Source organism: Chiloscyllium plagiosum, unplaced genomic scaffold, assembly GCF_037043375.1.
Source record: "Chiloscyllium plagiosum isolate Xiang-an unplaced genomic scaffold, Cpla_swu_hap1 HiC_scaffold_9, whole genome shotgun sequence".
Lineage (NCBI taxonomy): Eukaryota > Metazoa > Chordata > Chondrichthyes > Orectolobiformes > Hemiscylliidae > Chiloscyllium > Chiloscyllium plagiosum.
In genome coordinates, this window is record NW_028270147.1 from 59,797,715 (window position 1) to 59,822,694 (window position 24,980).

A 24,980-nucleotide genomic window follows, 5' to 3' on the forward strand; every position below is an offset into this window, starting at 1 on the left:
AAGTATATGTTAATTCAGATATATTTTATTGAATCTTAGCTCCAGGGAAAAAAAGCCCGAGCTTGTTCAGCCTCTCTCTATTACTCAAACCCTGCAATCCTGGCAACATCCTGGTAAATGTTTTCTGCACCACCTTGAGTTTAACAACATCCTTCCTATACAAGTGCAACCAGAATTGTACAGAATATTCCAAAAGTGGCCACACCAATGTTCTGTACATCCCAACTCCCATACCCAATGTTATGATCTGTGAAGGCAAGCATGCTGAACACTAACTTCACCAACCTGCCTACCTGTAACTCAGCTTTCAAGGAACAATGCATCTGGACCCCTAGGCATCTTTATTCAATAGCACTCCCCTATTAATTGTAAAGGCCCTGGCCTGGTTTGCCTGAGCAAAATGCAGCACCTCACGTTTATCTAAATTAAACTCCATCTGCTGCTACTCTGTCTATTTGGCCCATCTGATCAAGGCGCTGTTATACTCTGAGATAACCTTCTTCACTGTCCACTGCATTACCTGTTTTCGTGTCATGTGCAAACTCAGCAACCATACCTCCTATATTCACATCCAAATCATTTATATAAATGATGAAAAGCAGTGGACCCATCACTGATCGTTGTGGTACACCGCTGGTCATAGGCCTCCATTCCAAAAAAAAAAGCCTCCTCCACCACTCTCATCTCCTACCTTCAAGCTAATTTTGTATCCGATTGGCTAGCTCCCCCTGGATCCCATGTGATTCAACCTTGCTAACCAGCCTGCCAGGTGAGCTTTGAGAAGATTTGTAGCTCAGGTTGAGGTTCTGGATGTAGGTTTGCTCGCTGAGCTGGAAGGTTCATTTCCAGACGTTTTGTCACCCTATTTCAAATCAGCGTCTACAGGAAAACAACACCTACAGAAGCAATCATCCCAACATCCACAAACTAAGCTGCATCAGAATATTATTTCAACAAGCCAACACACACTGCAGCACAGAGGAACCATGCAGAGCAGAGGAAATCAGCTATACGATGTATTCAAAAAGAATGGGTGCCCAATGAACACAGTCCGCCGATTTCTTAGCAACAATCCCAAACAAGCAGACACATCCAGAAACCCTAGCCACTCTCCCCTGCATCAAAGACATCTCGGAAATGACTGCCAGACTACTTGGACTCTTTGGCATCATGCTAGCCCACAAACCCACCAACACACTAATACAGGAGCTAATGAACTTGAAAGACTCTATACAGACAACAAAATACCGTGCAAGGACTGTAAGAAACACTACATTGGGCAAACAGGCAGAAAACTAGCCACCAGGGTACATGGACATCAACTAGCCACAAAATGACATGACCCTCTCTCATTAGTATCCTTACATACAGATGATGCATAACACCACTTCGACTGGGACAACACATCCATCCTAGAACAAACCAAACAGAGATACGCACGAGAATTCCTAGAAACATGGCATTCCAAGAGGAACTCTATCAACAAACACATCGAGTTAGACCCCATCTACCATCCCCTGAGAAAAAGAACAGGAAATGACATCACCAGCCCAAAGAAACCCAAACATATAAATAGAAAGCAGGAATTATCAGCAGTGCTTCGCCTGGAGGCCCACTGAAGATATTACATAGTGACAAAACATCTGAAAATGAACCTTCCAGCTCAGTGAGCAAGTCTACATCCACAGTCTGCTATGTGGAATCTTGTCAATGTTCTAGTGCATTAATCTCAAAACGATGGCATACGGGTACAGCAGTTGCGACTAATTGAATGCTATCCTTTATTGCAAGAGGAATTAGAAACATAGATAGAAGATAGGAGGAGGCCACTTGGCCCTTCAAGCCTGCTCCACCATTCATCGTGATCATGGCTGCTCGTCGTAAGTCAATAACCTAAAACTGCTTTCTCCCCATAACATTTGATCCCATTTGTCCCAAGTGCTATATCTGGCCGCCTCTTGAATACATTCAATGTTTTGGCGTCAACTACTTCATGTGATAATGAATTCCATAGGCTCACTACTCTTTGGGTGAAGAGATGTCTCCTCATCTATCTCTGGTCCACCCCGAATCCTCAGACTGTGACCCATGGTTCTGAATGCATCCACCATCAAGAATGTTTTCCCTGTATCTACTGTCTTGTCCTGTTTGAATTTTAAGTCTCTGAGACTCTTCCCCCCCCCCCCCCCCCCGCATTTGTCTGAACTCCAGTGAAAACAATCCAAAACTAGTCAATCCCTCCTCGTTAGTTAGTCCCGACGTCCCCGGAATCGGCCTGGTAAACCTTTGCTGCACTGCCTCAAGAGCATCCTTCCTCAGAAGAAACCAAACTGTACACTGTATTCTAGATGTGGCCTCACCAAGGCCCTGTATAACTGCAACAACACATCCCTGCTCCTGTACTCAAAACCTCTCTTAATGAAGGCCAACATAGCATTTGTCATCTTTACCGTGTGCTGCACCTGTATGCTTACCTTCATCGATTGGTGCATTAAGGACACTTTGGTCCTGCTGCACTCCTGTCCCCCAATTTATAGCCATTTAAGTAGGAATCTGCCACCTTGTTTTTGCTTCAACAACCTCACATTTATCCAAATTATACTGCATCTGCCACTGAGTTGCCCACTCACCCAACCTATCCAGAATCATGCTGAAGGATCTCTGCAGCCCCATCATAGTTCATACTCCCACTCAGCTTTGTATCATCTTCAAACTTTGAGATGTTGGGTTTTGTTCCCTCATCCAAATCATTAATACATATTGTCAATAACTGTAGTTCCAGCACCCATCCCAATGGCACCCCACTAGTTACTGCCTGCCAATTTGAAAAGGACCCATTAATTCTTACTCTTTTTCTTTCTTCTGTGCCAACCAGCTTTCTATCCATCTCAATACGCTTTTCCCAGTCCCATGCCCATTGAACATAACAGAAGCATAGCATCCTTACTTTTTTACAAGGCAATTGGTGAAACCACATCTCAAATCTTCGCAGTTTGTGTCCTTATGTAAGGAAAGATATAAATCTATTGGAGACAGTTCAGAGGAGGTTTACTAGATTGATACCTGGAATGAGTGTGTTACCTGATGCAGAAAAGTTGGAACAGACTAGATTTGTTTGCATTTGATTTTAGAGTAAGGGGGTGACTAGATTGAAATAAATAACATCCTGAATGGTCATGACAAGGTATATGAGAAAGAGATGTTTCTTCCTGCAGGTCAGTCCAGAATTGGACTGCGCTATTTAAAACTTGCTGATCACTCTCCTTTTCATATGGGATGAGCGGAAACTTTTCTAAAGATTATGCAACTTTGTAACTCTGTCCTTCCATCGCAATGGAAGCAGGACCTTTTAATATTTTGAAGGTGAGGATAGAGAGTTTCTTAGGCAGGGACATCAGCGGTTACCAGGGTGGATGTGAATGTGGAACTGAAAACAAGCATGATCTTGTTGATTGATGAAACAAGTTTGAGGGGTGAATGACTCAATTTCTGCCACTTATTCAAAAGTATATTGATTTTTTTTTCTCAAAGGGAACGAGGAGCAAATAATTAAATGGATCTTTGAAAAAGCTCGCAAAAATGTAATTGCTTCCTATATTATTTTTGAACGTGCAACCGTTTCGGGTATCTGCTTCACTTACCTTAGAAAAGGGCCAGATGAATGTCCCGTTGTCATGCAATTATCATGTCCTAATTATTAATGTTGCAATCAAATCCCAGCCCCTCTGACCTGCAGAGTGGAGTGCCTCTCTGTGTGCTGTGGAAGAGAGAAATATTTGTACTGCTAAAACATTAATCTTATCCACTTTGTGGTCTTGTATGAATTATGACAATTTCAAATGACCATGCAGAATATTTGCTGGGCATTGTTCATGTATCCAAAACACTTTATTCAGGCAGCCAGTGTGGAACTTCTTACAGTGTGAGCACTTGAATGCAAATTAAATTATGCAATGAAAGAATGTTCCAGTCACAGTACAGTGATGTACTCTTTGCACCACAGCTCCATCTGTGAGACTGTTTAATCTGTCAAGTGCTGCTGTCTGGAAATCTGTGGAATCAACATGTTAGAATTACAGTAAGATGGAAAACAAACCCAATCACATTTATTTTTCATATACATATTGTTTTTAAGATGCTTGGCTGGGGACCATAAATAGTATCAAAATCTATTTATTTCACAAGCACACAAGTAAATGTGAGGATGGAGAGCAGCTTCTGCTTTATGATCATCTGTTTTAAAACCTTCCTGGTATTCATTGTCTTGGTTTGCACACTAAAACTCATTATACATTATCAAAGGAGATGTCTATGCTTTGGAAGCTGACATTATTGTGATGGGGAACACTACCTCGATAAGCTTTCAAATTATTGCCTTGCTATCTTAGAGGAACAGTGAAAGAATATTGGTAAACCTTGGTAGGAAAATATCATGGGATAGATAATGCATTGGGAGAGAAACAGTTAGAAAATTGGATGCCATTTCAAAAGGATCCAGGTCAGGTTGAGATGCCTCCAAAGCTTTACTTCTGAGGAGATGTTCACAAGTCCTTCCAATTAAACAGACTGAAAATCCAAAGCACTATCAGCCAGTCGTCATTGTGGCACCAATTCCACCTGCACAGAGGTTTGTCCTAACCCCCAGATTTCTTTTTGGTATGCAGTGGGAGGAGATAGGCTATTTTGCTTCTTGAAAGCAGAATCTGATGACACTGATAGCCATCAAGCACTCGAATGCCATTTGAAAAGGTCTCTGGCCTCCACGCTTTGGTAAATATAACTGCTCAAAAAATATTTACTATCCCACCTGACAGAGTGATACATATGCCCATATTTAAAATATTGTAGCATAAACTTTTTTTTCTGCTGGAAAATCTAAGAGCTGATTGGGAGGCGGAGGGGGAAAGAAAGAACTGTTGAAAAGGCTTCTGGCAACTTCCTGCACTAAACTGTTGAGAGTTGTGCAGAGAAGCCAGTGTAAACACATTAGGGAATCTAGGCTGGGAAATGCAGATTTGAGATGAAAGTAGATTTTACTCCTCTGCTTTCTGATTAAACTGTTAGTAGTTTCACCACTAACAGTTTAATCAGAAAGCACAGAAATTACCTTCATTTTAACAGTTAAGTACAGACAAAACTTTGTTCCATGATGTGTCGTTTCAGACTGTAAAGATTATTTTACCGGAGTTGATTGCTAAAAGTTAATTTTTTTTGGTAGCTTGAAGCATTTGTCTAACGCATTAGCACCGGAGCAGTGTTTGTCTTTTTATTCTGCAACATTGAAAGGGCACTTTGTCGAAACTTTCTGCCTTGTCATGCCTCTATAAATGAGCCTGAGATCATGAGAATCAATTTGGATGTAACTTTTGAAAACATTGTGGATTCTATTTCAAGTTGAAAATCAAGAAGTACTAAGAGGAAGCACATTTTTAAAGAAGTTTTATTAAGTTTCCATACTTGTGTAGTTTGCACAATTTATTGCTTCAACGTTTGTGTGTAACATTTGGTATTGTGTTTTTTGGGGGGGGGGGGGGGAAGAAGAAGTATTTCCAGGAATATAGAAGTACAGCCAGAACATACTACAGTATAGAAACATGCCCTTCAGCCTTCCATTGCTGTGCTGGCCATGATGCCATTCTAAACTTATCCCATCTGCCTGCCCATGGTCCAAGTCCCTCAATTTTCTGCCAGTTCTTTTTTCTAAATGCCTCTTAAATTTTGCTATCACATCTGCTTCTACCACCTCCCCTGGCAGTGCATTCCAGGCATCTATCACTGAGATTAAAAAAAATTTTCTTCACACATCTCCTTTTGAACTTTCATCCTCTTGCCTTAAACCCATGTGCCCTAGTATTTGACATTTCCACCCTGGGAGAAAGACTCCTATATTTTAAACTAAACTGACATTAATTTGAGAGCTTTGATCAGAATTCTGACCCAACAAGTTAGTTTGTATGCATTACTGCTAATTTATTGCATTGTTGAAAGCGAATGCACAATGTATTGTTTTTTTAATTATAAAAATCTGTTTTGCAAATGCAAGTAAAGCACTTCTAACTTCACACCTTCGATTGCTTTTCATAAAGGTTATAGAAGGAAAATGTTCATTTGGGATATCGGCCAAGCACATGGAAAGTTGTATTCATGTACTGAGGTTGCATTGTCTATCTCTACATATGAAAACTGTCTGCTTTAGGAAAGGGTCAAGCCTATTTGCTGATGACCAATGAATGGATGGTCCCTCAGTTTTGCTCCCCTTCTGTGATCTACAATGTAGTCTTATCTAATCACTGTTTCAATTTGTCTTGTGTCTTGGCTGCGTTTTTGACAACTGTTAGTCACACTCGCTTCCGAGTCAGAAAGTTTTAATTCCAGGGATTTGAGTAGAAAAGTCCCAGCTGACACCCAGTGCATCGCTGTATCGTTGTAGGTTCTATCTAGATGAACAGTAAACTGAGGCCCTGTCTGATTTCACAGGTTCAAGAAAAAGATTTCATGCTCCTCATCAAAATACTACAGTGCGAGTTATCCTTGGTGTTAACCAATATTTATTTGTCAATGTAACGTAACCAAAAAAATTCAGCCACTGGCATTGCTGGTTGTGGGCGCACTATGTGCAAACTTGGAGCCATGTTCCTTATATTACTATTGTGACTACAGATGAAGAGCACTTGAGCAGACTACTGCTGATGTTGGATCTGAAATATAAAAAACAAAAATACTAAACAGGTTAGACAGCATCCCTGGAGAAAGAACCCAGCCTAACATTTTGGATTGGTTAAAAAATGTGCTTGCTGTTATTATGTTTTGAATCATTTTCAACAACTTGCTGAAATATAATTTTGTTGCAAGTTCGTTAACCTGAAGCATTAATTCTGCTTTCTCCACTGATTTTGTTTGACTTTTTCAATGTTTTCTGCTTTTTTGCATCAAAAATGTTTAATTGCTTTAAAGGCCTTCGGAATATCATGATGTTATCGAAGACTTTATGCAAAAGAAAACCTGTCTTTTCACTCTTTGTAATATGCCACAGATAAGAATTCACTCTTGACCTTGGTTTCTTAGAATCAATTTCATTTTTGATTTATAATTTCCCATTTCACACAAGTAGGAGAAGCCAGTGATCCTAATTCATGGCATTCAGCATTGTGTAAATAAGCAGAGGTATCAAATTATCGTTGATTACAATGATAAGCTCTTATTGGAGTAGAGCTGAAAATATTATTCTCCTTTTCCAGAAATCTGATCAGGTAACTTCATGGAAATGGAAAAACTAAAATTGAAATGGAATGAAGCAATTAGAAAGGAGTTTGTGCAAGCTAGCGGTCTGAACAGCTATTACTGTAAATGACATAGTTGGTGGATTTTGATCCTCCATATTTATTGATGTTGAAATTATTTATCTTTTGCAGAATTTGCACTTCAATATCTCTGAAAAACATCACTGGCTTCTCAGAACCAAGTTTACGTGTGTTTTACAAGCATAATACGCTATAAAATATATATTTTAAAATAAATTACAATGCTCTTTCACTGTCTTACATTATAATATGCCTCTTTTTGCTCTAGGCTTTAACTTGCAAAACATCGAAAATGGCTAGTACAAATAGCATAGCACAAGCGAAGAGGGCAGTTCGACAGCTTAAAGTAGAAGCCAGTATTGACAGGATAAAGGTAAGGAATTTGAATTCCATAATAGAATGGGGTTTTGTTTTGCTGTTACATATGAACTTAAGTGCACCTTTTCATGCTTCAAATAAGTTAACCTAATAGTACTGAAAAGTTACATTACAGCGGTAAGTCAGTAAGATGCTTGACCACAACTCGGAACCTTGTTTACATATTAACTGCAAATTTTCATATTTAAGTTTTGCTAAGTAACAAGGTTAAATTTTCATTGATTTAGTACTTTAGTTGTACTAAGCTGATAGAACCAGTGCACACAGCACAACTTTTTCAAATTCCCTTTATTTTTGCCAAGTTTTATGCTTTTTGCATCTGCAGTCCTTAAGATCTTGGCACATAACTGCAACATGGTTCCACTGCTATCCACCTCCAAGTGGCCACTCCTCTCATGTGAGATTAGAGTACATGTAATAGCAAGTTGTCTTATTCTAACTAATTTGCTCCCCATAGAACCAGTAGGCATCGAAATTAGATCCTGCACTGGACAGGACGAGCTCACTCAACATAATGTGAATCAAATCTGGTTTGTTCTAGTGTTTTATTCAGATAGTCATGCAGGAGGCATTGTTTAGTAAGTGCAATTGTTTTTTTTAGACCAGTTGCAGTTTTCGAGTGTCTATTGAAAATAGTACAAATCAGCCTGAGGTCATCACTTGAGTGGGGACATTTGTTTTACAGTGCTGTTAAAGTCGTTACTGTATCAGGGAAAGTATGCTACTGTTCTGTCGTGGCAATAATTAGCTTTCAAACTTTCAATGCACAGATTCTGAACATCGAATTTAACAAGGTTCTGGTGTTATGTTTACAAAAATTAAAATTACATGCTGGTGAGTATGATATGTGTGGCCTCATGCTTAGTTTAAGCAAGGAAATCCCAGTGTATATAATGGCCCCCTGTAAGATCATTTTATGTGAGTTCCATTGCTTTTGGGCTAGTTTCTGTATCTGCTCATTAAAACCCAGCATCACCCTGATCCATAGCCCAACCCTCTCTGTCCCCTTCTCTAATTGTATCGTCATGCTGTTCCCGCCTCAGTCGAAACAAAATACTCACAGTATTGTTTTACCTCCTTCATCTTTATTCTGGGCCCTGGAGGGAGAGAGAACGATCGCTCATGTGCACAAGGACATGAGTTCTCAGTCTTCTCTGGAACAGCAGATTCTTGATGAATTATATAGTGATTTTACAGGGAGGAGCATCCAGATAAGGCAACATACATATTAATTGGGTGACCTTTACAATCAGCGAGTGTCAATAGTAAAGATTAAGCCACCTGCTGTTACACAATGAATGTTCTTAGCCTTAACTGGCTTCACATAATGAATACTTTTCACGTTGTTAAACTGACCTTACATACTAATGCTTCCAATATTGTTAAATGGCTCTGCATAATGAATGCTTTTCCATCTTGTTAACCCATTACCCTTGCCTTCAGCACCTCATTGTTAACTGAGAATTCTTATCTGATCTGAGTCATGCTCAGCTGAAAGTCTTGTTTCACAAAACTCAAAACTTAACTCTTTCCATACCTGCTCATACCTGTACACATTCTCAGCCCCTCCTTTATTATTTCATGATAACCACCTAGATGGCACTACCAGCTTTCATAAGACTCTGACAGCCAGTATTTAAGCAAGTTATTGACTCACAGTATACAGTGATTATAACAACAAAAATTACTAGTCTGCTGCAGTAAATAGAGTTTGAAGAATCCTCCCATGTGGAAAAAAATTCGCCAGTAAAGTTCTTAAATCCACATTCCTTAGTGACCACTCCATCCCCTCCAAGTCGAGTGGAAATGAACCAGTTCTCCAAAGTCTCCTTCAGTAGAGTCCAACCTGAAAACAAAATGCACACCACTCCACGGAGAAATCTGAATTCTTGGGTAAGGGCAGTTAAATACTTAACAATGCTGACAAGACTTCTGTCCATTTAGAGATGCTTCAGATGGAGGACAACAGCACATCTGAGCATGCAGTGCAGATCTGGCTAGGTGAATGCAGCATTCTTTGCTGCTTCTGCTCATGCTCATGCTGTGCTGTTAAATGTAACAAAGCCAACTGGCTGTTTTGATATTAGCTTGATCAGTGAACCTTGCTATCCCTTAAATGATCGAAAGACAGGGTAAAGCTCATGTGGTTTTATGTCCGTAGGAAGGCCACTGACAAAAAGCATATCAACCTCCTTCACTGTTGTTAGCTTCTTCATTTTTCATGTCATGACTGGGGAGCTGAATAAATCCATTGGATCAGGTTGTGGAGGGGTGGGCTGTGGGTCCGATGATCTGCTTTACCTGCGAATGGAGAAACTCTAGAGAAGATGTTAGCTGCTGGAAGTATCTTTGCATTTCCTCTCTCATTCCTTCCTTGCCAAGGTGGTCATCAGAATGAAGACAGTCACACATTTAACTACACTAAATTGTGTCTGCCTATTTCAACATTCTCAGTCATTTCGAAGTCTGTTACCCTGTTCACTATTTATGACATTATCAAGTTTATACAATCCATAAACTTGTAAATTGTACTGCCTAAACAATTCAGTCATTTATAAACAACAAGCAATAGTCCTAAAACCCTCCTGCCTCATTCAGGTTATTCAAAACTTTTTTTCCTTTAACAAATTGAGATTTGGCTAATGTGAAAGCTGTCAGGAAAAGTATTTCAAAAGTCTGGAACAGCAAGAAAACAACAATGTTTCCTGTGCTTTAGCAATTGAAGAGGCAGTTTTGGTTCAGATTTAAATCTCAAGTATTTGTGGGAAACAAATGCTGAATATTTTAAAATATGTTCTCCAGATGAAACTTCCCAAATAAAACAGTCGGAGTTACAGTGGCAGTTTTGGTAGAGATCAACATTCTCTGGATTTGCAATATGAAGGGGGCCAATGAAGTCTCAACAATAATTGAAAGAATTTAAACTGCTCAGCCTCAAGTTCTAATATTCTCTAAAATCTTAACTAAACGTCAAACTCAAAATGCACTCTTCTTTTTGTGAAGACTCTGTATTAAAAACATACCAACAGCAAAGACATTATAGTACAACATTCTCATCTGGCTAAAGCATGACCACCGACCCAACTATTTTTTTAAAACAGGCATTGTAGAATTTCTAACAAATCAGGGGCTCAAGGCACTCAATCAATTTGTTTTAAGGTTACAAGTTTGATAATTTTAAAAGGGCATAATGTTGTACAATTTCAATATAAAAACACATTGAATTGACATCCTAATTCAAACAAGACAAAACAGTTACTGAAAAGGATTTTCTGAACCAGGATTTTAACAAACCAAAATTCTTAAAAATCAAACACAATTTACATTGAAACTTGCCTTTTTCAATCCAAGGGTTAGTACAACTTTAATTTCAGTGTTTATCTTTTTTGCATCTTCTCACTGAAATTATACTTATAACAAGAGAAAGCTCCTGCAGTGGACCACATGGCGCCGCAATGCTTCCCCCAGAACAAAGACTCTCAGAGCCTCAAATTTCAGCACTAGAGAACTTTAACCTCTTTCTCACTTTACTTCTCACGGGGGATTGAACCCCGCTTAAACATAGAGAATTCATGTCCCAGCATAGCGTGGAGGACTTGAACGTCAATCAAACCCACCCAGGGGACTGCACATACCCTATACACATTCTTAGTATAACTAACGTGAGATTTCTGTCTTAATGCTGCCAATATGATGATGTAAATATGTGAGAAAATGGGACCCACTGGTCTCAATACAATTTAGCTGAGAATTTGGGCACTGAAGAGTCTGCAGACTATTTTCCTGGTTTGCTTAACCTGAATTATGTGAATTTATTGCAAACATCATCCACAGACATGGGTCACATTCCTTATGTACATTGGTAATTGTCTCAGATTGTTTGCAGATTTGGGTCTGATTTGACTCCAAAGCTGAGCCGCTAGCTCAACATCTGTCATTTACCTGGCAAGGTGCAGCTGCAATGCTTGAGGTGCTCATCATTGTCTGGAACAAAGCAATCTGCTTAATTGGTACCTCATCCACTTACCCAGGTACTGGGCCTCCTCCATCACTGAACCCTTACCACCTCATGCCTCCTCTTCCACCTTGGAACCCTCCAACACATGGGGTCAATGTGGATTTCACCAGTTTCCTCATTTCCCCCTCCCGCACCTTCTGTCAGATCTAACTTTTTCCAACTTGGCACTGCCCTCTTGACCTGTCCTACCTGTCCATCTTCCTTCCCACCTATCAGCTCCACCTTCACCCCCACTTTCATCTACCTATCGCATTCTCAGCTATCTTAACACCCCCCCCCCCCCCAATTTATCTCTCAGCCCCCTTGGCCCACAAGCTTCATTCCTGATGAGGAGCTTATGCTCGAAATGTTGATTCTCCCACTCCTCGGATGCTGCCTGACCGACCGTGCTTTTCCAGCACAACACTCTCGACACTATCCCCAGGATGCCTAAGGATCCTTTAGCAGAACCTCCAAACCCCACAAATTGCACTACTCAAGACAAGAGCAGTGGGTGCATGGAGCACCATCATCTCTGAATTCCCCTGCAAATTTCAACTTTCAGACTTGCTCAGATGTGGCTGGTCCTTCATTGTCACCAGATTAAAACCCTGAAACGCTTGTGCATTGTGGATCACGTGCATCACGGTGATTGAAGAAAAGATTCTGCTGTTACCCCCTTGAGGCGACAAGAGAAGGTCAAAAATTGCTGCTCTTTCCCTGATCCCGTGGATTAATTATTTTGCGCAGTGAATGGATTGACCAAGCTGAGTTTTACACCACAGTGGTATTGAAATGCCAACATTTTCTTTGGTTAATGTGGGAACGATATAGATGGATGTGTAGCCTAGAGTCTGTGAGCAACAGAAAAAGCTAAGCCCAGAACAGGGGTCTAAAGAGCTAGCAAGGAACCAGCCAGATCCCACGTTCAGAAAGAAAAATCACTAAGCTTGATATTACAAGGAAATAGCTAGGAGATTGACTGACTGGTTAGTATTTCCTTGTTAATTAAACTAGGTGATTTCAATCATGGTGAATAAAACATTGATAGAAATAATAAGAATTTGAGCGCAAGCAGATTATAGAGGCATTTAATTAATAAAATTGTTTGTTTAAAATGATGTGGCAGGACACGTTGTAATTGCAGAATGTGAAAGCTCATTGACATCAATATAATCTAAAACATGTATGTCTATATAGATCAAAGAGCTAAAGATCAACGTTAATAAGCTGGAATTTGTGCTTCAGAAACTGATGTATCAGGGAGGGGACATGTTACCTGGAAACCTGGGAAGAGGACTCTCCTCTTAGCCTAAGTTTACTGATTTGATCCATGTGAATTCCCAATCTTGGATCTGCTGATGTAGCCCCTGTGTTTTTTTTGTCCAGTTAGATTTGCTGTCAGTGATACCATCCAGAATGTTCATGTTAGGGGATTCAGTCATAATTCGCTATTGAATATCCAAGGGAAGGTGGTTAAATTCTTTCTTGATAGTTATTGTCTGATCCTTGTGAGATACAAAGGTTACTTGTCACCTTATAAAAACTGAAAGAACAGTGGATGCTGGAAATCAAAAATGAAAATAGAAATTGCTGAACTCAGAATTGGGGAAGGGTCAATGAACCTGAAATGTTAACTCTGATTTACTCCACAGATGCTGCCAGACCTGTTGAGTCTTTCCAGCAATTTCTCCTTTTCTTTCTTGTCACTAATCAATCCAGTGCTCAATATTGATCAACAGTGGAGTGAGTAAGAATGGGGGTCTCAAGAGACCAGAATTAGAATAGTGCAGAAATGTTGGAGGATTGAAGGACTGGAAAATGTTAGAGAGAGTGAGGGGCCTTGATTGGAAGGAGTTGAAAATAAGGATGAGAATTTAAAAATTAATGCATTCTCTAAGTGGGAGAATATGATGGAGACAAGATGATTGAGGAAATAGCTGAACATATTAGAAGAACACTTTGTGTTGTCTTGGGGCTGAGATGAGTGGAGGAGATTTGATGGCAGTGTTCATTGTAAGATGTCTGGACAGAATAGGTAGAGGAAAAAAACTCAATTGGTGGAAGTTTCTAGAACCAAAGATCACCAATTTATGATGTTAGCTGCTCTGGGCCTGGATAGAGATTGGCAGCTCTCCATTGTTCTGCCAGCAGTGGGCGATAGCAGTACTATAGCTTCAACTGCCATCTCAGGAGAGGATGGGGGCTACTGAGCCCAGTTGGGACTTGTGCCCGGAATGGTAACTGGGGCCCCCAGCCAGCCAGGAGGGGCGGGTGGGTTCTTGGGATAATGGCAGCCAGTTCAGGTGCAGGTTTTGCAACCTGTCAAGGGATACTGACAATCTCTGGCAAGGCCAGAGGAGGCAACAGCTCCAGTGGGCAGTCAGGAGCATGGTGGGTGAGAGCCTAATGGTGCAGACCTCAGACAGCAATGCGCACAGGAACAGGCGGAGTGAAGAAGGATGAGTGTTCATACCAGTCAGGTCATGTAGTAAACAACATTTGAAATGAATCCCATGAAGCTCAGATTGTAACGTGAAGAGATTAAATTGGAATATCTCTCTGGATATTAATGTAACATTAAAGGGTAAACTACACTGAACATGCTGCAAGTGGGTGAGGATGACATTCATACAGGAATGCAGATGGCTCCCACTCCATTTAGACAGTCGTTTGCAACTACTCCCCTACTATTATCTAATTAAACTATCATTTAGCCCCTCCATTAGAAATAGTTTCATAGCTATCCACCAACCAATCAGGTTCACTTGTGTGATCATCCTCAATGCTGAAGCTTATCACACCTACATTGTCTGGGAAAGTAGCTGACCCAGAACTCATTTCGCCACCCTGAAGCTAGGACATATCGCACCTACATTGTCTTGGAGAATCAGTCAGGAAATCATCTGCATAATGATTCCCCAGGATTAGGGTATTAACATTTGCATTGTCTCAGAAGATGATCTCATCCTAACATTGTACCTGGGGTTATGGAGGGGAGAATGGCCCCCTCTGTGAGCATTACCAACTGACCTGTATAAAGGGGATGTGTTTTTTTTGTTCGGGGTCTCTCTTCTGACTTGACTTTGCACGCCTGCAAAGAGTGTCAGAGGGGTCACCTAGCTTGTACAAGCCTTAATCAACTTCAGCAAACTGTTGAAGTTTGTGTGTGCAAATTGTATTTTGTGTGTGAAACCTCAGGAAAAGATCCTGACAAGATAGATTTGGCCTCCTATAACTTATCACAATTTAAAGCAAAACAACACTAAATGTTTCGGCAATGCCGGTGTTGGACTGGGGTGTACAAAGTTAAACATCACACAACACCAGGTATTGTCTAACAGGTTTAGTTAGAAACACTAGCTTTCGGAGTGCTGCTCCTTCATCGGTGGTTGTAGAGTATAAGAAATTATAGCAAATTGTGTTTTGCAATCTTAAATTCCACAGCCACCTGATGAAGGAGCAGCCCTCCAAAAGCTAGTGCTTCCAAATAACCCAGTTGGACTATAACCTGGCGTTGTGATTTTTAACTTAGCACTAAATTAAGCACCATTAATCAAGAACTTAGTGCCTCAAAGTAGAATGCCCTTGAAATTCCAAGATTACTCAGCATCTTTAGTAAATACGTACATTTGAAGAATAAAAATAAGAATTTCAGGGAAGACATGAACATTAGCAATCTGTTACTAAAATAGTAAGCAGTCAGAGATCTGGTATTCTGACTTTTTCTTTGGCAGAATCCTGCGTTGTAACCAAGAACTTAATCCAAACTGATAACCTTCTAGATATAGGCTAACTTGCTGTGGACCTCTTACATTTTCTATGCAATAGCTGTTCTTGTTCATGTGCATTAAATGTCATTCTGAAAGATAGTTTAGTAATAATCTTGTACTGTCTGGTAACAGTTGCATCCAATATCCTTGTGAAAATCATTAAATTTAAACCAATCATCTTTTTCTTCCTCTCCTTTGGCAGGTTTCAAAGGCTTCAGCAGATCTTGTCCGCTACTGTGAGGAACATGCCAAAAGTGACCCTCTGCTCATGGGCATTCCAACTTCAGAAAATCCCTTTAAGGATAAGAAGCCTTGCATTATATTATAGTTATAGATCACCTTTGTGCTTTTGTTTTTAACAGACCAATATTAGAATAGGTGATGCGATTTTAATGCCCGCTGGTATTCACACACAACCCAAATTCATGTTTCTTCCCATATTGGGTTTTGTCATTTCTCTCTTTTTCCACCTCCTGCCCCCCCTCCCCCCACCCACCCCTCTCTTTTCTCCTCCTCTCTCACACCCTCCCACAAAAAAAATGCCATCAAATTAGATTAGAGTTGGGAACAACTTATGAATTCAGACCAAAAAGATGTTAAAAATGTTTATTTGTGCCAGAAGAAAAGTGAAGTTCGAATGTACTGAATAACACTTATATTATGCCTTTATATTTAACCATAGTTTCCTATGTTATTGCAAAAGTGTGAAATTTTTAAACTTACAAATGTATGTGTTATATATGCTAAACTTACACCATCATCCTCACTGTTAACCTTAATGCTTTTTTTTACCCCAAATGGATCAGAAATAGCTGCATTGGACTTGTTGAATCAAATGGTACAATGCAGTATACCACTGAAAGTCTTGAGTTGACCCCCAACATCATGCCTGCCTATGCTGTCATTTGTTATTTCCGCATTCACTCACCTATATCTATCAATTGAGAAAGTCCAGCAGAAAATTGATGTTTCCCCATTTATTAGGACTTTAATACTCCCTCTGCAAGCTTGAAATTACTTATGTATCCACACACTTCAATTTTGACAGTGCAACTACTGAAGCTTGGAGAGGTGGATACACAAAAATGCCTCATCAAAGTCTTGATGTCGAAGATCTGCCAAGTTTGTTAACTTTATGTCTGCAAAAATCAGACCATGGTCTCTCTACCCAATTCACACATATGAAAGAGACATCAGAGCTAGACATTTCATTACTCCTGACTCAATTATTGGGTTTATGCACCTGAATGTTGCTGAACATCCGATCACTATTGGAAATAGAAACCCTTACACCAGTTCTGACTCCCACCTCTGTACATATCTTATCTTTGCAACCTAACCAAATTAATTAGCGTCCTGCCATATTAATGATTTAAAATATATCACTTTCATTTCCTTCTGGGGATTTTATTCAAATTTATCAGCATAACCTCCATAACCAACATCTTCAAAATTTCATGGAGTGGACTTGTCCATTTCAAGCACAGTGCACACAGAACCTATGCTGTCAGTCTGTGTTTAGTGATGCAATTACAAATGCAAAACGTTTGAAGATTTCCTGTGTATGTCAATCCAAGTCAGATCTCTCTGTCATTTCTACAGATAAATAAAAGAAAAAAATGTCCTCTGATACACCACAGATGGTAAATGGCAGCACTTGATGGTGAATGTTGCTAAAGATACACTAACCAATTGGTATGCAGTTTGAGATCAATAGAAAATGTACTTTAACTGGATTAGTTTTGTGAAAAAACTTTTTGAGCCCATTGGCCCTTGATATTTCTATTTGATAAATTTGGATCTTTGTTTTCCAGTGGTTGCATCAGACTGCTGTCCATATTCATCATATCTTATATATCTAAATTTTGGAAATTCGCAGCATGATTTTAATTTCTAATATCCAAAGAATTTTGTATCTGCAGTATTAACAGTGGTATTGCCTTAGATCAACATAATAAAGATAAAATAGTTTTATAAAACTTGCCAAAATGAAAACTTCAGTTTTACTGGTTGACTGACATTGTATTGCCTGAGAACAATGTAGAGTAGCTGGAATGGTTATAACAAAATACTTTCAAGCACTCTTTTTGTTTGAATTTCAGGATCTAGTTCCTTCCATTTTGGCTATTAAATCAATTTTAAATAGCCATTCACAGACTTGTGAACTCACTTTATCCCAAGTCTGCCGTCATCTCAAAGAACAGTGGATTTTAACAGCATGTCCACCCTGGTGCCAACATTGCCCCATTGGACATGAACCCTGTGACCTACAGTATTACATAAATGAAACTACATTTTAATTTGACCATTAGAACCTATTTACATAAATAAAAAATGCCTTTTTTGTGAAACAGTAAGATATCTGTTTGATAGAATTCTTTACTAAACAGTGTTGATATAGAGCATGGTTTATTTCTGGTGATTTGCATATAATAGAGTTTATTATCATTTTTGAGGCAGAGATCTCCTTGTATTTTCTGATTTAACTATGCGAATATTAGCTTAGTTCCTCTGATATGTCATTACTAGAGTCATTGTTATTTTCAGAAAAGCATTTTCTCTATTTACCTACAGTTATGCTGTTGTCTCTGATGGTGAACTTCAGCATCTAGCAGTCTTTCATTCCAAAGTTGAATCAGCAGAGCCCTCATGAAATGCAATTGTGCAGTAAACCTAAACAAAAGCTTAGTAGCATATTGAAAATATTCATTATGTCTTCAACGTCTTCAGTCATTTCCTTGAGTCTTTAATTAGTCTGCATTGTTTAATGGTAAAGTAACTGATTTAAATTTTAATTTTACATTCAATAGAAGAGGCCAGTTAAACATTTGATGGAAAGCCTATACAAAGTATATAAATTCAGATCTTCTGTGTTTTTGTCATTCTGCCTAAGTCACCCACCAACATTTGTTGTTTTTTCTCAAATGGACCTTTGATTCATAACCAGTAAAAAGTGCCTTCCAATTATTTTTACTGTATGCGTTATTGTTTCTAGATCTGTTTTGTTAACATCATCTTTCTTTGTCCAACTTATTGAGTTTTTAAATGCTTCCTTGGATGCAAGATATTTAAATCTCCACAAAGCTACTGTGGCTTTCTCATCATAAATTTGAGAAACTTCACATCCTTTCAGGACTTTATGAAAATATTCTGTTTCCTTTCTATGTTAAAATAATAACATTAAGTTCCCTCTTTTCATTTCTATTAGGTGAATCAATGGAAATGCAGAAATGCATGCTGCTTTCATAAATCATTTTACAGCTTCATATTTCAAATTGAGAAAAATGTTTCCTTCTCTTGGGTATCTACAATAACTGATTTCTAAGTCTAGTCTCCAGTGGTTGTTCTCAAATACTGATTTACAAAGCAATTGTTTATTGCATTAGTAAATATTTCATGGGGGCTCTCCTATCCCTTTTTTGGGCTTGTTTCTTGTTTGTCAACCTTAGAAACTAAATAACTGAAATCCCCCATCATCATCATGCTGAATTGGTTGCAAAGTTGTAGGTTTCTTGATTCTTTGGAGCATAAGAAGCAATTTGATATTCATGCAAATTGCTGTTGAAGCTGGAATGTTTTCCTCATTATTTCTGACACTTTGTAACATACTATCACCATACTGTTACTCCTTTCCTAACAAGGGTGGTCTTTGCACCTCATCCCACTAACTTGCATACTTTTATCATTTCTAAGCAACATAATTTGAGAAACACAAACCCATCAGAAAATTGCAAACTCCTGTCTGAGGATCAGCTATGTCATATTTGCTTGCCACTTGAGTTAAAGATTACACCTGAAACATTAAACTTAATTGCAACTATTTTGACCTTAGAGGTTTTTATAAAAACTTTTTTTAAATGAGCCAAATTCTTTGGAAGATGCTCTCATTTATTAAGTTGAAAAGTAAAGGCTTAAAATTGCCACAAGATATTTATTATACAAGTTCACTCTTCCTCCTTTTCATTTGAATTATGCTGCAAGTCATTTTTGGATTGGAACAGTTGAATGTTGTTCTCAAGCTAGAAATTTGTAAATAAAATTACAGTTGTTATCCTTAATCATATATTTTCTCCTGATTTAGACTGTCATTCTTAATAGATAAATTGACTCTAATGATCGACAAATTGACAGACATGAATGAAGAGGGCTGGCTATCAGCTATGCTAAGAATATGGCTGGACTTCTGTTTTTATGCCTTAAACAGATACCTTATCTCATTTGTTTTAGTGGAGAGGGAAAAAGATGTTTGCTAAGTCATATTTTATATGGGTGAAAAAATGAATTTGCAGTGATAAGTCCAGCTTTAAATGTCTCACTTTGAAGGAAAAGAAATATGAAGTATTAAAAGTTTGTGTACAAACTATAACTATTGAAAGCCTCATTTATGCCCATGATGAAGAAAATCTTAATTGTCATATTAGTAATGTTGACTGTGCCATAATAGATTTAAAAGCTACTCCTTTAAGAAATTCAAAGACTTTCTTGTGGTCAAAAACCAGCAAGGAGCATTGTTAGAAAATGGACAATAAATCCTAGCTTGAATGCAATACATTACACATTTGCCCTTTAACCTCTGGGATCTAGGTTTCAATCTAGTGCAGGATGATGTGATGTGATGTCTCTGCAGGTTTAAGAATTGTAAATTTCAGTTTGATTCAAGTGGATGTGAATCTGAAGTTCAACATTGTTTCCTAACATATTCCAAGATTGAAAAGATGATTGTGGAAGTTTTAAAATTCAAACTGGCATATGTAATGGTTAAGACATATTAGGGACTATGTCTGCCATGTCCAACCTTGGACATACATTCTTGGAACACTGGTTCCAATAAATAAAATACTTTTTTTTCCCTAATAGGGATATTCCTCTTCTTGATTGCCCAAAATATTTCAAGAAGTAAAACCTGTACTCCCAATAAGTAACTCTAGAATTTGACTCTGATTATATTTATCGATGAAGACCGCTTGCTAATCAAACCTTATAGCCATGACACACCATGCTGCACAAAGATGTTTATTTTGTGCCTCAGAATATGCATACATTTCTGCTATTTCATGTTTTAGATGAAATCTCAAGATAGTAGTAAGAAAGAAAATACTTTTTTTAGGCACTAGCTCTGTATCAATATGGTATGGAGTAGGAAGCCTAAATCATTGTATATTCATTTCATCTGTCAGTGTTGTCTTTCTATTTTGGACCTATTTTCTTCCTTTGATTTAATCCTTGTGAAAAAATTAACTTCTGCTTTACACAGTTAAGTTTCTAGTTGCCTTTAGAAAAGAAAGATCAGTACTATGACTTGCAATTAATTTTTTATCAAATTACTTTCCAACACAACAAATTGTTAGACAGCAAATAATTTTGTATATTTTTGTCTTTATTTCACCAATTTCACTTTGTGAAAAAGAAAATGCTGAAATTGTTCAGTGCTGTGAATGTGTTCAGTATTGTGGATCCAGTTACTCGATGCATTTTAGTAATAAACTCATTGCATTTTATAACTTCTGTTTCGCCATTTTATTGAGCACCAATTTAAATGTTTTTTATGTTTATGGCAGTGTAAGAATGCATTAGCTAAGTGAAAATGAACCTGCCTTCCAAGCTTTCTCAGATCTTCCACTTCCTGCAGAATCCAAGAGAATGGTCTCCAGGAAGGTACACAATATCTTGATAAGCAACACCTAGTAATGGTCCCTTGAGAACTGGGTGCAGTTAACAGAATGTTGGAGTAAGTTCTGTTTTTAAGTCGAGGCAACATATAGTAGGACTGAATTTAGAGAAAACAATCAAATATTCTGGCAGCAGGTATAGAAAGAGTGAGTTCACTGAAGAGGATGGGCTGAATATAGAATCATAGAATGGTTACAATGCAGAGGAGGGCATTAAGTCCATTGTGTCTGTGGTGGTTCTCTGCAGAGGTAGTTCACTGAGTGTCTACTCTTTTCCTAACATTCTTGTGTTTTTTGCCTCTTCAGATAATAATTCAGTTATTTTTCTGAAGACCTTAAATCTACCACCACTACACTGTTGTGCAATGCTTTCAGATACTAACCAGCTGCACAAAACAAACCCTTATATTGTCATTATTTTCCTTTGCCAATCAGTGAAATCACTGTCCTCTGCTTGATCCTTCTGCCAAGTTGAACACTTTCTGTTTATCGAGGTCCTGTCATTGTTTTGAATGTCTCTACAAAATCTCCTTTTCACTTTCTGTCCTTCAGGAGAAACAGCTGAGTTCCTCCAATCTATCCATCTAACTGAAATTCCTCACCTCTGAAACCATTCTTGTGAATCATTTCTGCACCGTTTTCACAACCTTCCTACTGTGTGCTCCCTGAACCGGGAAGAATGCTCTGGGTTGAGCCCTTTCCAGTATTTGCCAAGGGTTTATCATAATTTCCATGTCCTTATAAAGTCCACAATCCCACGTAATGTTTTCTCAACCTGTTTTGCTTTCAATAATTTGTACACTTGGTAGAAAACTCTGAAATTCAGCCATTAATGTATAGTTACTCCACCAACTTAGTGAATTGAATCTGGGACTCCTTTGTTCAAATAACTAAAATGTTACCCAAATGTCTGATTTGAGATTGCTATCCAGTAAACTGCTGGTGAGATGTTTGGACTTTTTGAATTTATTGTTTTCTATTATTAATAAAATGTTGTTATTTTCTGTTTAAACCAAAAAAAAGTATGACAGTTGGATGGGTTCATAGGTCCCCATGAAACTGTACCTTGAAGTAAAATGTAGCAGCGTTAGGAGAAAATGAAATTCAATCCAGATAAGCATGAGGTGATGCACTTGGGCAGGACAACAGAACCAGGAGAAGGCAGAATGAGTGGTAGGATCATGGGAAGCACTGAGCAAGTTCCCCACTCCTTTGAGGTAATGGAACAGGTAAATAAAGTGGTTAAGGTGGTAATGGGATGCTTACCTTTATTAGCCAAGGCATAGAGTTTAAGAGCAGGGAGGATATACTGGAACTGTATAAAATGTTGGTTAGACCTCAGCAAGAATATTGTGAGAAGGTCTGGAATACAGTTTATAGGAGAGATGTGATTGCATTGGCGAAGGTGCAGAGGAGATTTGTCAGGATGTTGCCTGGACTGGAGAGTTTTTGTTATGAAGAGGGATTTGATAGACTGGGATTATTTTCCTTGGAGCAGAGGAGAAAAAGTGGAGGACATGATTGAGATATTATAAAATTATCAGGGACATAGGGTAGACATGATATGACTTTTCCTTTCAGTGGAGCGATCAGTGAACAAGGCCATAGATTTAAGGCAATGGGCAGAGGGTTTAGAAAGGGTGTGAGGAAACACTTTTCATCCAGAGGGTCTTGGGAGTCTGGAACTCACTGCCTGCAAAGGTGAATGAGGCAGAAACCCTGATGATATTTAGGAATTATTTAAATTGCACTTGCAATGTCAATCATAGAATCTATACAGTGTGGAAGCAAGCCATTCGAACCATCAAGTCCACACTGACCCTTTGAAGAGCATCCCATCCAGACTCACCCCCTACCCTATCCCTATAACCCTGCATTTACCATGGCTAATCCACCTAGCCTGCACATCCCTGGAACTATGGGAACTCCAGGACATCCCAGATGTCATCACACTCCAGCGGGCACAATTTTACCTTCCCTTTGATCGATAGTGCCCTCAACCACATCTTCTCCATTTCCTGCATCTCCACCCTCAAACTCCACCCACCCAACAAGGATAGAATCTGCCTGGTCAACACATTCCACCCCACCAATCTCCAAATCCAGCACTCTGTCACTTTCACCGCCTATAATCAGACCCCACCACCGAAAAATATATTTTCTTCCCCATCTGCAGTCCTTAGGGACTGTTGCCTCCATGACGACTTTGTTAGGTCCACACACTCCACCCCCCCCCCCACCCCCCCGCGCGCACGTGCGCGCACACACACACACACACACACACCCCTTCCCCTGCTCTCTATGTGGTCTCCTCTACATCAAAGAGACTGAGCACAAACTCTCAATGGTTCAGGGAACATCTTGTCCACGCGCACCAACTAACCCCACCTTCCTGTGCCATCCACTTCAACTCCCCTGAGGACACATCCATTCTGGGCCTTCTCCACCACCTTCATAAGGCCACCGGCAATCTGGAGGAGGCACACCTCATCTTCCGCCTTGGGAACATACAACCCCAAGGCATAAGCATTGACTTCACCAGTTCCCATATCTCCCCGCCCCACTCCATACCATTCCAGGTCAAACCCTCCGACTCAAATCCACCTTGACCTACCTGTGCATCTTCTTTTCCACCTATCCACTTCTCACTGACCTATTACCATCCCCTCCTACCTTTGCCCACCTATTGCCATCCCACCTATCTTTCCCCTAGCTCCACCCCCTGTTTATCTCCCAGCCTCCTTTCCCCTCCCCAGTCCTGAAGAAGGGTCCTGCGCAAAACATCAACTTTGTGCGAAGATTTGTAGCTCGGGTGCTCGTTGTTGTGGTTCTATTCGCCGAGCTCGGCGAACAGAACCACAACAAACATCAACTCTCATGCTCCTCAATGTTGCCTGACCTGTTGTCCTTTTTCCAGCACTCTACTTTATCAACTCTGACTCCCCAGCATCTACAGTCCTCACTTTCTCCCAATCAACCTAACCTGCACATCTTTGGACTGTGGGAGGAAACTGGAGCACCCGAAGGAAATCCATGGTAGTATGGGGACAATGTGCAAACTCCATACACAGTCATCCAAGGGTGGAATTGAAGCTATGTCTCTTGTACGATGAGGCAGCTTTGCTAACCACTGAGCCAGCATGCTGCCTGTTTGTCAAGGCATACAAGGCCATGAGTTAAATGCTGAAAAATAATATTAGAATAGATAGGTGGTTGTTTTAGAAAGGTGCAGACTCAATGGGCTGAAGGATCGTTTTTTCTATACTGTATCTCTGAAAAGGGTCAATAATATAATCTTTTGGAGCATTTTTTTTTTCATTTTACCCTTATCAGCTCAGCAATTTCATCAGGTGAAGATCTGAACATACCAAAAGTTGTCCCAGTTTTCTATCCTTGATCAGTGTGAAATGTGCAGAAGTAATGATTGTTGTAACAGTGCGTTGGCCTTACCATTTGGATAAATGATAAATAAATAATGATCGAGCATCTCTTTTCGAGGTTTGGATTTATGGCCATAGAAGCCACTTTGAGATTTCACCTAGGAGTCACCAAAATGGTTAACATGGGAGATGAGAGCACCTCTCAATTTAGAGAGAAATAAGAAAGGAACAAATTGGGAGAAAATAGGATTTTTGTTTTGAGTTGGTTCAGATTCAGTTGCTTGATCTTTTCAATCGGCAACTATGCAAATCTATCGCTGAATCTGTAATCTCATCTGTGAAACTTTGCTCACCTTTGAACTATAGTGGCATTTCAAATTTGATGTACAATAGTTTTTAATCTTTATTTGGTACAGTTTGTCTACCCTTTATAAAGGGTATGTCCATTTTTTATTCGATTAATTCCAGTAGCATTAAGAAAA

At 39.2% G+C, this 24,980-nt stretch overlaps 1 protein-coding gene across 2 annotated transcripts in view; it reads left to right on the forward strand.

Annotated features, from left to right (window-relative positions):
* Nucleotides 1-20,946, forward strand: part of LOC122554407 (guanine nucleotide-binding protein G(I)/G(S)/G(O) subunit gamma-12) — a 119,444-nt gene extending 98,498 nt beyond the window's left edge. For both annotated transcript variants that reach the window (XM_043699383.2, XM_043699386.2), the window contains 2 exons: nucleotides 7,570-7,674; nucleotides 15,652-20,946. In XM_043699383.2, coding sequence (XP_043555318.1) covers nucleotides 7,594-7,674; nucleotides 15,652-15,777 — 207 coding nt within the window. In that variant the 5' untranslated portion in view covers nucleotides 7,570-7,593 and the 3' untranslated portion in view covers nucleotides 15,778-20,946. The remainder of the gene's footprint in view (nucleotides 1-7,569; nucleotides 7,675-15,651) is intronic.
* The last annotated feature ends 4,034 nt before the right edge of the window (nucleotides 20,947-24,980 follow it).